The 18600-nt window shown below is 32.9% G+C and overlaps 2 protein-coding genes across 2 annotated transcripts in view; one reads left to right on the top strand and one right to left on the bottom strand.

Annotated features, from left to right (window-relative positions):
* The window catches only part of nudC (nuclear distribution C, dynein complex regulator), a 173621-nt gene that overhangs the window by 112094 nt on the left and 42927 nt on the right, over window positions 1-18600 (bottom strand). The gene's annotated exons all lie outside the window — the stretch shown is intronic.
* The window catches only part of LOC147068173 (uncharacterized), a 55887-nt gene continuing 38870 nt past the window's right edge, over window positions 1584-18600 (top strand). The window contains exon 1 of the mRNA XM_085952790.1: window positions 1584-2054. Coding sequence (XP_085808916.1) covers window positions 1977-2054 — 78 coding nt within the window. The 5' untranslated portion in view covers window positions 1584-1976. The remainder of the gene's footprint in view (window positions 2055-18600) is intronic.

Raw genomic sequence — 18600 nt, 5'->3', positions numbered from 1 at the left:
ACCATTTTTCGTATAAATCTGTCAAGATACGCTATTAGAGTGGACTATTTGATCTTTGGGTGTAAATTTTAATTTACCTTGTAACTAATAAAAATAAATCATTAAATGAAAGAGCTTGACAAAATTGTAAAGTTTTTTTTAACAGAATTGGAGTGAGGACCCGATCGGCGGATCCCCTTTTAGATGTCGTAGACAAAGCCTCGGTAAAATCATTAAAAAAAATTAACAAAACCGATACACGAACATTGAAGTTTTTGTAAAAGTAAAGATTTTGTTGACGGTATACTATATCAGTTTTTACTGGATATGTTATAATATCACATGTATTATAATGTTAATATCTTATCAATATTATCATTGTTGAGAAAGTCTAAGAACTCCTCAAAACGACATCAGCAAAGAATTTAATAGATGAATTACTCTGGCAAACATCTCCTAATACGGTTTACAGATACACTTCACATAAGTTTCCTACAAAATAAAACTAAATTAAAGTTCTATAAAATCCTCATAACATAATATTATCTCGTCACATTAACATATTATGGATGGGAGAATATAGCCTTATCATAAAATTAAACTGAATAACTCTTATCAAAGGAGGAAAGTTAACATATTTAAAGAAAGATATTGAGAAGGGGTTTCGGAGTCGTAGTTGATGAAGATGGGCCATGACGAGAAAATTATACGGCGTATAGTTATACGACGCACTCTACAGTGGTCCACCGATTGTCTCCCACGTGAATGTGGGTCGACTAGATTAGGCAGGTCGTTTCTGAAAGATTGAATACCTCCAACCCAGGGGCTCCTCCTCAATAGACCGGCAAAGAAAAGAAAGGTACACCTAAACTGGCGCCGTTGGACTATTGAAAGAGACAGTACCCTCGCCCTGAGGATAAGGCAGCAGAGGGAAGAAGGCGTGGCAAACAGAGGGTAGTGCAGACGTTTTTTAGAGGCGGCCGTGACCCAATTAATTGTATTGCGAATGATGATGATGCTGATGACCAACCAATTAATTAATTCAGTCATAAAAAATGCTGGTTCTTTACAACCAAGCGTAGGGTCCCGTGATACGCCTGATTAAGACCGGATGTGGTTTGTTGGAGCCATTAACTTCAATGACCAATTAAATTAAACTATGTATCAATGGGGAACAATATGATAATAAACAGTACCTAGCACTAAATGAACCTACTTTGTTAAAAATAAAATATTTTCCAATCAATTATCTTATTAAACGTGCTTAATGAACCTTAAAAACAAATTGAAAACTTAAACGAAAAAGCGCGACATTTGAGTAAACAGATTACAACCGTTACGAAACGAAATTCGAATTTTAATATAGCACGTGACAATAACATCGCGTGGTTGTACCATTATTATTATTAAACATTTTGTGACATCATAAAAGTCTCGCGGGATCACAAAATGTGTAGCGGTGTCTACGAGAGAAAAACCGAACAAATTCCGCCGAATTTCGACGAGGGAAAAGCGTGCACGCGGAGATCGAAACTTGTACAGCCGGCAGATCGGCCGAAAATGCATTGACGAGAATATTATATATTTAACCGGCGTTCTCTGTCGCAACAGTTTCAGTACAACTCTAGTCGCCTTGCCGCGAGGTCCGCGCGCACTTTCCTCCGTCGTACCGACACGGAAAGGGTGAGAGAGACTTGTCGCTAACTTGTCCGAGTTACGTTTACGTGGAAAAGGCGGTGAAATTTTCCCGCGCTTTCCCGGCATCTAACGGATAAATTATCATCTGACGCGCCAAAACTCAAGTACAAAAAATACTTAAATTTAGTTTAATTATTAAACTACACTAGGGTAGTGTATTTTTTAATATTACTATAAGTGAATTTTTCGCTACAACTAAGCTTCGATAAAAGAATCTAACAATTTAAACCAAAAGTGGTGACAAATACATTGAAGACTTTTTCATCGCATGTCAAGTGGACGCACTTTTGGAACTCAAGATGGATAAAAAATCATCAAGACCTTTGGCGATCCCCAATGCAGTTTATGAAAACCAGAAAATAGACACGAATATAGACGTAAGTTCATATAAAATTATTGTTAATATAAGTAAAAAGATGTCTTGGCATCAAGAGCTGACTAAAAACATCTTAAATGATACAAATAAACATGAACGTTGAAATTGTACAAATTATTTATATCATAATATGTAATATTATAAGGGTTCGCTGCATAGCAACCGATAGTATGATTGAAGTGACAGGTAGCCGAAACAAGGTTAAATATCTATTTTTTCTTTCATTTAATACCTACCAACCAAGAAATAGTATATTGAAAATACATTCTAATATCATTCATTTTTTTGCTCAGTGAGCATTTTTATCTAAATATTGTTGACAAGTTGATTTGTGTATTAATTGAATCATAAAAGAATTACACTATGACGTATAAATGCAATTTTACGAGTAAGTGTTTTGCAAAAGAATGTAATAATTAGGCTTTAATTTATTATTAAGTAATACTGAAAACAATAAAATGGCTAAGTAACATTTCATGGAAGAGAAATATAAATGACTGGCATTCATATGCAATTATTATCAACTACCTATATAATATGTGTAATTGAATGTCATAGCATTGAGTAATTTTGCGAAACGAGATTAGTCCAACATTATTATAGCTTCAGATCGAGGACGTTAACCGCTATAGCCCGAAGGCTTTTGTAGTAGTATTATGTATGTCATATTATACAATATAAACAATGCCATCAAAACGTACGTATATTCTCGTTATGCGGGTATTTTAATGCACGCTAAACGTATTGTCATAAAAAAAGTTATACCTGACCTACCTTGTAATATTTGGCAAACGTTAATTAGAACTTCTAGTATCATTGTGTTATAATAATTAATACAAATTTACTTTACAGCCCATGGTTATTAATACTCAAAAAAAATGGTTATAATTTATCTTTCACAATGTATTCAAATATATAAGATCTATAACAATATATACAAACTTAGATTAGCATAAAAAATATCATAGATATAGTTCAAAATCGATCACTGCTTTGCAAATACGAAATGCAGTCGTGCATAAACCTATTGCACTTTTCTATGACATATGAAACTGACATTTAACTACATGTCGGGTTAATTTGATTCGTAATATGTGCTTACAGTTGGCATTCAATAAAATATCTAACAGCACAACAAAACAATGACACATTATTATTAAGAATAAATATGATTTACATTTTGATATACCTATCATAATTTATTATGAAATGTATGTAAGTACACTTAATCCACATGTTTGAATTCGTGCTGTCATTATCAAAATATAATCAAAACGATACATAGTAAAAGTTCTTTATATTTATATTGAAACACTCATATAGGTGATATTATGTGCAATTAAATATATCTCGCGAAGGCAGTTGCTTCTGTGAACCATTATTACCAAAATATGTTTCTACGTTAAAAATGTATTTCGGCAAATTTTTGTCAAAATTGAACACATTCTTGCTATATTGCTCTATAATATTTTGAGCACACATTTTGCAATGAGAATCTACGTGCATATAGCTTAGATATTTTATTCGTCCACCGTAATCTGTAATCACAATGGTGGAACGACTAAATAATTATACCCAAAAGGCGAACCACCGTTTACTGTTAAAACGAAATGAGGTCATTAAGCAATCTAAAGATAATTATAAAATTACTAGATTTAGTCTGTAGGGTTTTTGTTATCAAGGGAAATAGCCGACAACCGGCAAAAGCGCCAATATTACTCGATTCGCGAGTGAAATGTATGTATTGAAAATTGCAAAAATATTATCAATAGTTTATACAAAGACCGTCGTGGAATTCTGACTATCGAAACTGTGCAGATTATACAACAGTTTTGATTCAGGGTTTAATCTCGGTTGACTGCATTCTTTGCAATTCGATTGTGACTCCGAACGGTGAAAATTTTAATTAAATATTATCAACACCCGTTTTTACAGTCCGATCAACCACATCGATCCCTTCATAAATACTGTGTAATCATTCAGATTTATCGTATTTACTAGAGATAGCAATCTCGGCCATTTTTTTCAATCCTTATCAATACATTAATATTCTCAATCTCGATCCCAGGACTGAAAATTATATGACATTTTGTCGAAATATTTATTTCAGTATTTGCACCAAAGTAGATAACATAAATCTTTTCACATTTAGATACATTTTTTATTACGAATCCGTATGGATAGGGAGGAAGTTTTATTATTATATGAAAAAAGTTCACATTTAAATTAGGTACGAGAAAAGAAATGCACAAGTACTACGCTTGGTTCAAGACCTTTTTCTGGAAAAGCATACAAAAAATCTTCTGGCTAGAATTCTTATAAAGTAATTTCTACTAAATAATTGTAAGGATAGAAAAACAAAACAATTCCCTCAACCGTCTCGTCAAATATATTAAAATAATTAATAAAATATAATACTTAGATAATTAAATTACAATGCCTTTTTATATCGCAAATTTCAAAGTTTATATTATTTTTTGTTATTTAGAAACCATCACCATCATCAACTTGATTAATATTTGGTTCATGAAAATACGATATTAAAAAATATATATTATTATATATTAGTAACGAATTCAGGGATTCGAGCAATTGCAATCGCGATCCTTCGGAATCAGGAAATCGAGCGGAGTCCCGGGATTGCAAACCCTAGTACGTACGTTGGAGGCAGTGCAAGACATCAAGGACGTCGGCCCTTTGTCCCTAGTAAAAATAATCGATTCAATAAAAACACACTTGGACATAAACGAAATGCGACTGCTCTGGTTTATTTATTACCCCATTCAATATCAGAGCACTTAAGGTGACTTTTGAATATGATGGCGGTGGCACTGCAGGAATATTGTGGCCAGTAGTTTACGAGTATACAAAGTTTATTTTTTATTATTGAATGACAGCACCGCTATTACATATAAATTGGTTCGTAGACGTGACACGTTTACGGATGTCTCGAAGTGGATACATTATTCCAATTGATATTTACGGTAATAAAGAGTACAAAAGAATAAAATTTAGCGTATATGATAATTTGGTAATATACATTACTCGTTTGCAAACAAATATGCTTATCGTCATTTTAACATTCTTGCAATCTATCAGGGATTTTTCTAAATTTAACCAAAAACGAGTTTATTCAATTCTTCGAATTTTACATATTTCACTAGTATGTTGAAACTGTTTTTAATAACAAAATACATGCGAAATAATAAATATATTAGTTTTTTTACTGATATGTGCGTTTTTCTTGAAATGTAGAAAAAAATTATTTTAATAAAAGTAATGTTAACACTAAACGTGTTCTTCAAAATGTAGTATCTGTCTACATATTGAAGAATAATATAATCGTGTGTCTAAAATGTACAAATATTGGTAAAGCTATACAACATAACAAGTGAAGCAATTTTCCAAGATGATTTATTTTGCGACCTCGCTTAAGATTATAGCAGATAGCTTATGAAATTACATAATAGACGAAACAATGATGTCCATTTACTTGGATAAGCGTTGACCTTCCAAATTACGTAAAAATACAACCGTAGTTAGAGAAACACAGAAGAAGTTGAAATCGATATAAGTAACTAGAGAAATATTGCGTTGTCAACGTAGATAATATTTGTCATAAAAGCGCATCAATCAACAATATAAAATATTATACTAAATGTAATAATATAAGTATATTTTCCACGATAGCAAGTAGACCACATAATATATTTTTACCACACAGACATATGTATTTCTTTCGAGTATTATAATACCTACATAACAGATTTGTATTATAGTTAATTGGGTAATAGTTTGCGCTACGGAATGGAATATTTTTTGGCTTATATACACATTGTTCAAGTAATAAACAAGTGCTAACAACATTAATCTACTCTATTTATATTGACTTTGCGTGGGTATGTACAGGGTATACGATGTAATAGTGTTTGATAAAACATTACATCGAAATGGACTAGAGAGAAACCTCGAAGAAGAAATAATCACTGGACAGGTCTAATCATCCAGTGGTAGCAAGGGATAGTTAAGCTCTACACAAGCAACACACAGAGCCGAGAGGAATGATATCAATTAATAAATGCATCCATTCAGCAGCGAATTGATTCAGGCTGCTGATGATATTATATGTGAATAGCGACTATCTACTATATTATATGTATCTACTTAATACATCATGACATTTTATGTATATCGTTAAGAATAATATATTATGTCTCCTCAATGTTTGATCGGGTTTTACATTACGATCATGGTTGTTACGGGTAGTTCTTGTCATTCGAGTTTTATATCCAAACGGTCATGGATTATCGGATCTTGAAACACCCGTTTGATGTAGCATTAAATACGCAAACATTATTATCGTACCAATCATATTTAATAAAACCACTAAGTGGCAATATCCATATAAAGTAAATATGCATAAAATTTCGTTTGCAATGTCACGCTATTGCACATGAAAAGAAGATAACATAAGTGTTATGACACCGTTATGGAATCACTTTTATATCCAAGTAGTAAAATATGACACACAAAATTAAATAAATATACATCTAGATATTGTAAAGTACAAGTATCTCGCACATAGGAATGACCATAGTAAAAACAAAATGCCACACAAATTAATTGTCAGTTTTTAAAAAGTTTCCATTATGAAGGTGCACATAATTTAATTACTGTTCATTTACCGAAAGGCCATTTTTATTTTAAAGATAACCGTAAAGGATTTAAGTGTTAGTTTAAAGTGAGTAGGTACCTACTATCGAGATATAATTTCATTGTAAATAAGATTGTCATACTTTGAATGTCAATGTTATTATAGACCTACTTAACCAGAAATGTAAAATTACAATAAATATTTTCACACGGTATGAATGATTCATCAATTAATGAAGTAATCCATTATGATATTATAAAATATCGAACGATTATAAATGAAAACATGCGTGATGAAATTGAAAAAATAAAACAGCGCTAAGTAATTAAATAAAGGCAAGGAAAATATTATAACATGTCCAGAATAATATAATACAATATAAGTCCATTCGGAGAGACAATCTCTCATACACCGAGCAGCCTTGTGTGGACCGCTTTAATGGATATAAGTGCAAGCATAATTGCTATTCTGTCCACAGAAGAAATTATTACAATGTAAACGTATTTTTTTTTCAAAAAAAAAATATTCACTGGTTTGTCGGCACTATTTTATGATCGGCAACTGAGTTAAATTAGCAAACTGCGTGAGTGAAATAATTGATATAATATGAATTATTTAGAGCAATTTATATGACATGTAGTCTTGTCCCATAAATAAAACAACGGTCATGAAAATAAATTGCTTCTTTTTCTTGATACCCATAATAGATTTCCAATTGTATTATACGAACAATGCGATAAAGCAAACAGTAGTTGGGTATAGCAATGATACTGTGAACAGTATTAATGTTAAGTACTTTGAAAAGAAAGTTCTGCGGATGATCTTTACACCAAATCAGGAAGCCAACTAAAGTATAAGGCACAACGAGGAAGTGCACCCATAATATGTGAAATACATAAATAATAAACTGTCGCAGCTCAGATGGTCAAGGACATGCCAATGGTATACACCAGTTCCGAAATTAATTTTAAACTAACACCCGGGTGAGAAGCAAAACGTGGGAACTCCACGGCTCTGCTGGATTAATGGATTAGTGAAGGGATACTGGTTATAGCTGCTTGGCATGTAGAATTGGCTGGAAACTGTTATACCGATGAGAAAAGAGGAGAATTTCGGAAGACAAGACAAGACTAGATTTTGGGTGCCACTGGACGTAAAAGAAGAAAAACAATTATACAATTTTTCCGACCATGTCCGATCCTAATAGGATCATATGGGCCTACACAGAGTAGAGGGTTGTATTAACAGATTTTTGTTTTTTACGAAAAATGAATGTCAGCCACTTGCTCAACCTATTAGGACCATACCCTGACTAAAGCGTCAATTACATTGAGCTTTTTTACGAGCTGATTATTGGCAAATTTATAATCTGCCTGTAAATTCGCCCAGTGTAATCATCGAACAAGCTAATAAGCAGGTTGTAAACACTCCACCGAGAAAAGTTGAAAGCCGGTCAACTTTATAAGCTACACGCCGGCTTGTGGGCGTATCGCGTCTGCGCAGTAGAGCGTGGTGGTGGAAAAACGAACTACTCATTTTGAAATTTACCTTTTTGACGTTTAATGGAAACATTATTATGGAGCGTAGCGACCTCCCGGCAAAAAAACGAACTACGTTCCGTCAAAATCGCTCGCTGGCTTGTGGCTTATCAGCGAATGGAAAATTTTGTGTGTAATCATGAAATCGCAGTAGCTGAACCGCCCGCTTTTAAATTTGCCAATAATCAGCTCATAAAAAAGCTCAATGTAATTGACGCTTAACACACAAATTTAAAAACAATATGTGTACTTGTCAGACCCAGGATTCGAACCTGAGACTCACGGCGTGATAGTCCAGCGCTTAAGCCACGCGGCCACCGTGGGGTACTTAAAATTATATAAAATATTAATTATTTTAAATCAGAGATTGATAAAAGCGAATACAACAATATTTTATATAATATACATGATATAAACTAATGATAAGACACCCACTACTACCCGCCAAATTAAAAAAAATGCATTCACAAAGAATAAGTATTTACAACTTTACTGTCACACTATATTGACAAGCTAAAATAATACTTAACATACTAAATAACGAGCAATATATCTTTTAATATAAAATACTTAAGACAGTAATGAGTCCGATCGACAGTTAAATTATTTAAATGAATATCACGAACTGCACTTCGTTGAAGAATTCGTGAACTTCAATGCAACATACGAAGACGGTACGAATGGTAATTACATGAAAAGTTTTACAATGGCGAATGAGGAAATAAAGTATACTGGGATTATATGGAGAAACGCTGTCAGGTGTGTTAATTAACTTAGTAGGCCAGACTACCCCAAGCGAAATTACTTCATTTTAATAATTGAATAAAAATGTAAGGTATATTTCAATACAAAATGAAAGAATATAACTTCACAATATAGGCACAGAGCTTTGAAAGAATAATATAATAACATATAAGTTAAAATAATGACAATATAATATTACTATTTTTTATTTTATTAAGTAAGCCCACACAGTATTGCTTATATCGAATAAAGCTCAGCTCAGAAAATATCTTTTCTTTTTGAAGCAAAAGCTCAATCTCGCAAATAAAATTCTACAGCGCACTATATTATATTAGGTACATACAATTTAAATTGGTTAAACTACCCTTTTACAGCTGAGTAAGTTTTAAAATATAACGACTTCCCCTGTGGGTTGATATTATTTGATCGAACTATTAAATAATATGTAGAATGAAAGTATATTATTACATTGTAATTAGGTATCTAAGTTACGATAATATGTTTTATAGTAATGTAGGTACAGAGAAGATTTACTGCGAATGAAACAAGTCAAGCATATTTTAAACTAAACGTTTTCATCAAAAGAACAAGATCGCCGTCTGAAAATGGTGTAGTGTTTTTTTCATAAACAGAAAAACTAAACATGCAGTTATGATTTTCTGGTTATGCGGCAGGCTGTCCACTATACGCCTAGTATCTATGGAACGCGGATGGACCGTTATTCTTTTGTGACGTCAGAGACGTCTTCCACATTCATCAATTACCATACTATAATGGATAATTATCTAGATATATATGCTATTAGATAGATGTCACTGCGCATAATTTAAATACGTCGATAAATGCCTTAACGGCGATTTGCATTTTTTACAAAGCGCATTTCTTTATCTTACGTTAAATGTTAAATAAAGGTTTACTATCGACCTTTCGCAACAGATATTTTTAGATAAATGCTTAATTGGGGAGTCTTCGCCACTGCTCTTATGTTAAATTGTGTTTAAAAGTAACCGGCAGTGTCCATGTACCGAACTTGCACTATTTCACGGTTGCCTCACATTTTGAGGAATCTTGGACAATATCGATATCTGATTCAAAAATCTTCGAAGTGTCCGCTATTTCCTACATGTAAAGACGCTAACACAGCACACAACCCTCGGCTGGTTCCAACGGCAGACCGCGATGAATGCAGATCGCGCCGTGACATGTCGCCTCGCATCCCAAATTGGACCACGCGCCTTGCAATTTAATCCAAGCGCGGCGGACATTTTCCGGGAAGTCGAATTATTGTTTTCAATGATGCGGTTGAATGACTCGGCGGTTCAGAGTGTTGAAAATTATCAATACCGCGTATGGCCGTTTGAGGAAACCGATTTTTCGATTCACGCGCCCATGCGGTCTGTTTGTAGGTATCTAAATCTGTTATACAACAAATTCCACAATATATAAGACGGTTTGCATCGAAAAGCCATTTCGACACAAAATTGTATGTAGAACAATGCACGTGTTCGATCGATTGCTTTTCATTATTGAGTTTGCCACAAAACAGCTAATGGAACAATCGATTTCGATTATCATCTACCTACTACTTATAAGGGCACCACAACATACACGAAGTATAATAAAGAATAAAGATTATCTGGCATTGTACTGAGAAAATAATAAACCGATTCAATATACGATTATAGGCAGTTAGGAACATTATAAACCAAATAACAACGTATGGCTGTAGATACTGCATTTTACTTTATTATGTTTCGCAAAACATACATAAAAAATTCTATTATAACAAAAACGTATTTCAGTAGTGAGTCACATTACAAAGATGAGCTTGAAAAACTAATCGGATCATTTAATCTAAAAACACTGAATTGTAATTGTGTAATACCAATTAATAAGGATGAAACTCCAGACCAGCTCGCTATTGTTCCTTCTATGATCCGTATTACATTACATTGTTCACACAAATATCCGATACTAAAGGAGTGCTAGTTGTCGGGTAGAGGGGAGGATCAAAGGAGCCCGCCGAAGCCTGGAGCCGTCACGAGTAAAGGGCAAAGCATTTGCCAACCGGATCAAAAGCATTCCGTTGTCTACGCGATTCCGCTCTTGATGTGATGCCTTCCTAATATAGACTAAAGCAAAGCGTCAGAACGAGCGCCGATGCAATTAAAAAAACATACGAAGCACATATTAAAATCGACAGTGAAGGCTTCAACATCTCTTTAATGGCACGTCATAAAATAAAAATGCGTTACTTAAATTCTACACACACCATGAAGGCATAATGTGCATCGTATAAAATGCAACTTAGTGCGTTACATTTACTTGCAATAAAATTTTTAGTGAAGCATATTATTGATATAACAAAACAGTGATGAAAAATTATTTATGAACATCTTTAAGCTTTCTATGACTCAATATAAAAGAAATATTGACAGTAATATTAATAATGTAATTTGTAATGGGTGGAATGATGTACCGATAGAGCGAACTGGCGAATAATCAAATATTTTGATATCTGACTATAGATAATATGATACGAGATACATTGAGATCATAGATAGAGTAAGACAAGTATAATTTTCTTATTCTTAGACAGTACTTCATCTACTTTCTACAAACGTCTATTTGCAATTGATAATGTTAAACTTATAGCCAAAATGCATTTAAACGACTATTCGTTTTGATCGATGGTGAATGCCAGCAGAGACCATAAACACTAATATACCGTGCTGCCTTGGTGCTGCTAGATTAAATTAATATAAAATATCAGTAAAATTATATTTAATTAACTATAATTTATATATATGAAAATTTGAGGAGTTGCTTTTAAAACATGTGTATAAAATTCAGTAGATATTGACGGTGATAGCGATGGTTTAAGGTCGGTAAATTAATATAAATGCCATTTTCACTAATACTATCAGTAATATTGATTGTGTATGGATTACTTTATAAAACCCACAGGAAAGTAAAGCTAAAAATTTAAAATAATATTGGATTTCGTATGATGTTTTTAAAAAAGAAAGTAGTACAACTTATTTTTCTATCATTTATCAAATAGCCGTTTGCAAAACGGTAATCGTTGAAATTACAATTGAAATGCCACGTTATTGGATACGATATCTGCCGTGTAAGCCAAAGATTATCAAAAAACAGGAGAAAGTCAAAGCTATGGATAACGTAAGAGGTCGATAAATACTCTACCCAAACATTGTGAATTAAGAATCATATCACCCATGTGCACCATCTTGTGTGTTCGGCATTGAAAGATGCAACTGGAATTAAATTTATCTTTCAAGACAGTATCATTGCAAGGTGTATTTTTATTAGAAAACAATAAAATATAAATCATTGTTAATGTCAACAGCGTGGTAGATTTTGCTTAAGATAAGTGCCCTATAAAATGTTTTTCAATCCATTGAAGATTTAAAGTGTTCCCGGGAATTAAAATTTATTGCCCGCTCTGATATAAAATCCACGCAGGTGAGGGCGGGCAAGTTCCACGCGAGTGTTTTCAGACGCATGCGTGGAATAGTCCAGAACTGGTCTCGCTAAATCGAGAGGACGCTTACACCGGCCAGACAACCTTGGGAAACTAACTCCGTAACTACTACCCCTTGATATTATCTTACCCCTACGAATAAGCCAATACTGTGTGAACGTTTACATCGAACCTGTGCTGTCAATGAACTGAGCTTTAAATAGAATACGCTGTAAAATGACACCGCATCCGATAGGATCTCTCCTAAACTAAACTCAATATCTTGCACAATACAACGCAAAAGTGAAAAAGCAGAATCATGAATAAGTTGAAAGTTATAATCGATAACTTTATGGAAAGTTGAGATATCTTTTTACATTAATGGTATAAAAATAAAAACCTCACGGTAATTATTCAATTGGCGATTGCAATAAATATCGAATCGTTCGTTTTAAATTAATACAAAACAATAGTAGATTATATCAGAGTTCAATAGCTTTAAATTTGTAGAGCGCTAATTATATTAAACTCTATGGGTTAACATAGAGCTCAAATGAGTAAACATACACGAAAATTAATATGCGAATGATGTTTATACCGTGAAAAATATTAAGTGTATTTGTAATACAAACAAAATAACATTATAAGTACCTAGGTATTGTCGAGTTACCGAAGAAACGTGTTTTAAACTCCATTGTATACGACGCTTATTGAAATAATATCATCGGTTTTTGACATTGTATCACACATTTGTTAGATACTAGTAAAATTTTCTTGACGCTAACAATATAAGTTTGCATAACACACACAGATTTACCAGAAGAATAATTTCAAGCAATGTTCAAACCATAAAGTTTTTAAATAATATTATGATTTCACGACCGCCTCATCGGCCAAGTGTTATATATTATTATCTCTCATTTGAGAAACTTCATATTACAATGATACGAGTTTAGCGATGTTGTATCTGGCGATTATAACTAGACATGGCAAACCAATGATCGAGTAACCGGATAACCGGCATTCGGGGCAATTTTCACTTAATCGATTCACCGAGATATTGTGTACCTACGCAAGAACGACTGGTTAAATTATATTACAAAGACAGTAAGAACAAGCTCACATCACTGAAGTAACAATCGAAACAATATTATAGTGGAACAATTTTTAACGTCTAACTGAATGTTATAGTGCGCTCGAATTGCATAGGGTGAATGTGATTATTATAACGGTTGCTATTGCCGACTGCACGTACCTACATCAAGCATCGCTTTCTGTCACACGGCATCGCTCCGCTCCGACTATGTCTTATTTTCTGTCAAAACTATCGAACTTCACGCTAATGTGGTACCTATGTTTGTACCAAATAAATCTGCAGTATCCTGACATCACTTATATATTTTACACTTGTTTGAAAATTGTTTTATCCAAATTAAGCAAAAACGAAATGTTGCTCCGTTAACTGAGTAGCCGAGTAGTCAATATGGAAAGACTCCACTATCCGGTTATGCAAAAAGTCTAGGAATTCACATGCCTAATTGTGGCTAGGCTGTGATCACATAGGTCATTAGTTTAGCGGAGAGTAGTTTCGTTTTCTGGGCAATAAAAAATGGCGGAAAAATGAAACTCTCCGATGAGGTCACCGCACAAATAAAGAAAGCTTTCACCAAAAGTTGCGGTACCGTAGGCGGTAAAACTATAACTACACCATAGAACCGAGTGTGTCGTATAAGCCAAATAGACTGGGCGTGGGATGTTTACAATGTCCACATACAAAACACCGTTCAACTGAGATGTGACAGGTTAATTGCCTTCGTTCGTGTTGCACACTTCGATAACGTCAACAGTCAACACTGCCTACTTTGAAAGGGAGTAATGATAGTCTCAAAAGCGAAAGCGCTTCGGCAAATAATATATCATCTCTTCTGTCACATACATTTATGTGATTATTCACGAGAAACATTTTATTTTATTTATCAAAGAAAAAAGCAATAAATAATAGTAGGAATCTGTATTAGCTACCGCAAAAACCTAATTATTAAACTGTGACTTTAAAAATCTTTCATGATACAATTTAATAAACCATTTTTAATCGAGCACCAACGTGCATAATATTATGTAGAATAAATAAAAGTTTTTGCGAGACTGAGAAAATCGACTTTAAAGATTTTTTTCCGTACATATCTATGAAATCAATGAATTTGCGCTCATTCAAAATTCTCCCAAAGGCATAAGGGACATTTATCTAACATGTGGGTACATACTAATCTAGGTAATAGAAAAGCTCTTTAAAAATAATTCGAACTCGGATTCCGGACAATGTGCTTTATGAGTTCATCCACTTAATAAACTAGTAACTACACAACATTGCGTTAATATTGGTAATCGTACCAAAGGTACCAATAATAAAAAAAATCTTTCCAAAGTGTATTCTTTGATAAGAAAAACATTTCATTGAACATTATCCGTCGAAAGTTTTTAGCATCTAGTTGAAATGATAGTTTTTGAAACAATATAACGAAAACTGGTGTAACAAATAAGACGTATCGAACCACAGAATTCTTAATATTCATTCTAAATTATGTATATTTTTTGATATTTCTTTTGACATTTATTATGACATTTTTTGGAAATTATTATAAGCTATATAATATAATATACTTATAGTAATTTAGTGCGTTAATAAAAGAGCATTGCATATTAATAAAATATACTAAGTATTTTCAATGCGCATTTTCTTTAGGTATACAAGGAAAATCAGAAGTAAAAAGTTTTTTATTAAATCATAGTTGAGAAAGGGAGACGAGCAGGTTATCCATAATCCGAGTAACTCAATGGATATAAAGCTAGCAGCCACCTGCTGGCTTTGAAAGTACCTATGCATTATACTCTGTTTATTATGAAAAGCGTTAACAGTACATCTCGGCCAGCGGCGACCTTCGGGCTCGAGTTCAATTTAGGTCTACTCGCGATTGCGGCGATACAGCAGTGCAACCGAACGACCGCCGATGTAACCTTATTAGTTAGAAATTGTGCGAAATATTGAGTCTTGACTATTGTTGAACCGAAGACAGGTGGATGGCCTTCTCGGTTCGTAAGCAAATAGCCGTTCGCACAGCATCAAAGACTTGAATAACTACAATAAATAATACTATATATATTATTATATATACTTATATGATAGGTACATCAAATAATCCCTGAAACATACAATATTCTACACCCCAAAGTATACGTTTATGTTATTATCCACATTAGATATACAATAAATCGCATAAAATTACTAACAATCAGTTAAATAAAATCTATTAAATAGAATCTATTGTGAAGATATTGGACCCAAAATTACCAGTTATGTACCTGTATTACTCAATTCCTTAAGTTTAGATAATTTAGTATCATAAAGGTGACTTAATAAAAGGTTTGACGTTACACATAATACGTAATGTGTATGTGTACCGCCAAGCCCGGTTCACGGATAATTGTCAGCAGACGATATATTTTTTTAATCTGAGATTTTTTAACGTTGCTGCGTTTTTCCGGAATGAATAGAAATTAAAATCCACTGGTATAACTCATTTAATTGGCGACAAGCTCGAATTATTTAAAGTATAGAGGAGACTCTCGGATCAGTATCAGTAATTTGTAACAAAAAAGAGGATAAGTAAAAACTTTCATTTTGTAATATCATGGTAATATTAGTACGACTTAAGTAGGTATATATTTTTCAAATAAACTTATAAATCTATCATCACGTGTAATTGTCCGAATACGGCAATGAACATCTATTAAATGGTACAAAACTACGACGGCCTTTCACTACATACTTCAGTTTTATCAAAAATCAAATATAGTCAAACATATTAAATAAATGGTTTATATTTAAATAATAAATACACTTTGTACTTGATACAGGTTCTTAAGTAAAGCTTGCGAGATTCTCCGTACGAAACATGATAAATGACTTAAAAGTAGAATATTTTGTAAGTGCACTTTGGGAGCAATATAGAGTGAAGACATCACGTAAAGTTGTTTTATCATCAGCTATAAAGAACCATGTAAGAATTGCAGGATTTACTGCACTATAATATTGCAAGTAAGTACTCGTACAAGTCGTACATACTATAATTACTAAATCGCAGGGGAATTCAAGCAACTTGACATAATCACATTATAAAAAAAAACTGTTAATAATGTATATTTAACTTTCTTTTGAAAAAAAGTTTAGTACAATTTTGATACAAGGCTAATTCGTTAATTTTGTTATCAAATTGTTTTTCTTTTACGGGAAGTAATTTTGTTATTCTAGAACCACGTTGCTTAAACTATCTTTATACAAAGATTAGTATTATTTCGGAAGCGAAATTCAAGACATCATTTTGAAATACAAACTCTATGGAAAAAAATTAGCCGAGTGGGATTCGAACACACATCTTTCACTTCCCGATTGAGTGCTCTAAATCTGCTTAACTACCGATTTGAACTGTTATTCTTACGAATAATTTCCAATACCCACACTAACCGAGGTGTTTGAAAGTTCGTCCAGAAATGGCTACCATTTTTTTGTAATTTAAATCAAGGCAATGGTATCAGAAAATCGATTTATAGACGGCGTATTGCGATTAATTTAATTACAATTCGATAAATAAGGCATACTGTAATATTATTATCTACTTTTGTGTCAATTTCCAAAATATGGTTAATTGTTGGCGTAGATGGAAAAATATGTTTTTAATTATATACCTATATTTGTACTTAATGCTTTTGTAGATGTTAAATTTATTGGTGTTTTTATCAAAGGGTCAACACCTATGTAAACTTTTATGCCAATTAATATAAATGAATTTTGGTTTAAAAATCATTTGATTAGTATTTAGATTTCAGCACGCATACTACCCACCTACCCAATTTTACCTGATTAAAAAATAAAGAGTTTACAATGCTTAACGTTTTCTGTAACACGTATGGTTTATGTTTTTAAAAATACATATTATAATCCCAATACGTGAGACAACTGCCTGTTAAGTCTTAACCACATAAAGTAATACATCTTTAATTTTCTTTGTCCGATAGGCTATCAACCCGTTTGAAATCAGAACACAAAATACAGCATACATGCGGTTTTGATGGAACCGCAATTCGCAGCTCACAAGTCACTTTTATTACAGCTTCGCAATGAATACGTGTTCATAAAATACACGACTATGGGTACTAAATAATAATATAGATATGCAACTACTAAGTGAAATTTTGTTAAACAATCAAAAATATCAAAAACAGCCAAAATACACATAGGCGAGGGGAAATGTTTTTGACGAACAGATATTAAACATACGTAATTTGGAATTATCTCAAGAACATAGATACCTACATAATACAAAAATGTTTGTACTAATTGAACTAACGGTACAATCACTAACAACCTCCATACTTTAAAACAATATGCATCTGAGGTGCTGTTTAAAAATATATATAGATATTATTGGCGACCATTTATTTATAATTTTGAATCAATGTTAACTTTGATTCACATGCGGAGTCAGTATCTCTCAAAATTTCATGCACTTGCTAAATTCATAAATAATATACAACATTCAAGAGCGTAGTAGGTATTCTTTATTGTACATTAAAGCCTACATTCTTAAATTGTACGTAAGTATTATCCATAGAATAAAAATAATTTAAAAATGATACTAATTATGAATAGAATTTTTAAACACGTATTATTCGTCTTACAGAAATATACTGTAGGTATAATCATGGATTTTATATTCCAGCAACTGTGCCTTACCAAATCAGGACAGGTGCATTAGGAAACCTTTGCAATCATACTTACTCACATGCATATCAAATGAAGTTAAAATATCGATACGTTAGATGAAAACTGTTGAAGGTGCAACGCAGTGTGTACGCAAAAGTTTAAATGCACGGAGCACATCATCTAGGTTGCCTCACCACTGCCAACCCGCCAAGGCCGCCGCAAACAAGACACGAATGTTTTCCTTTTTTTGCTCATCCGCTACACACTAAAAGATAAATTATATACCTATGCATCGCTGTGGGTAAAACAATGCTAAGAACCGAGAAAATTGTGTAATGTGTTTGTTAAACGTCAAAATCATAGCGA

The sequence above is a fragment of the Rhyacophila brunnea genome, unplaced genomic scaffold, assembly GCF_057557595.1.
Source record: "Rhyacophila brunnea isolate RB1 unplaced genomic scaffold, BYU_Rbru_1.0 scaffold_3, whole genome shotgun sequence".
NCBI lineage: Eukaryota > Metazoa > Arthropoda > Insecta > Trichoptera > Rhyacophilidae > Rhyacophila > Rhyacophila brunnea.
Note: the sequence above shows the minus strand (reverse complement) of the source record. Positions and strands in the feature narration are given on the sequence as shown.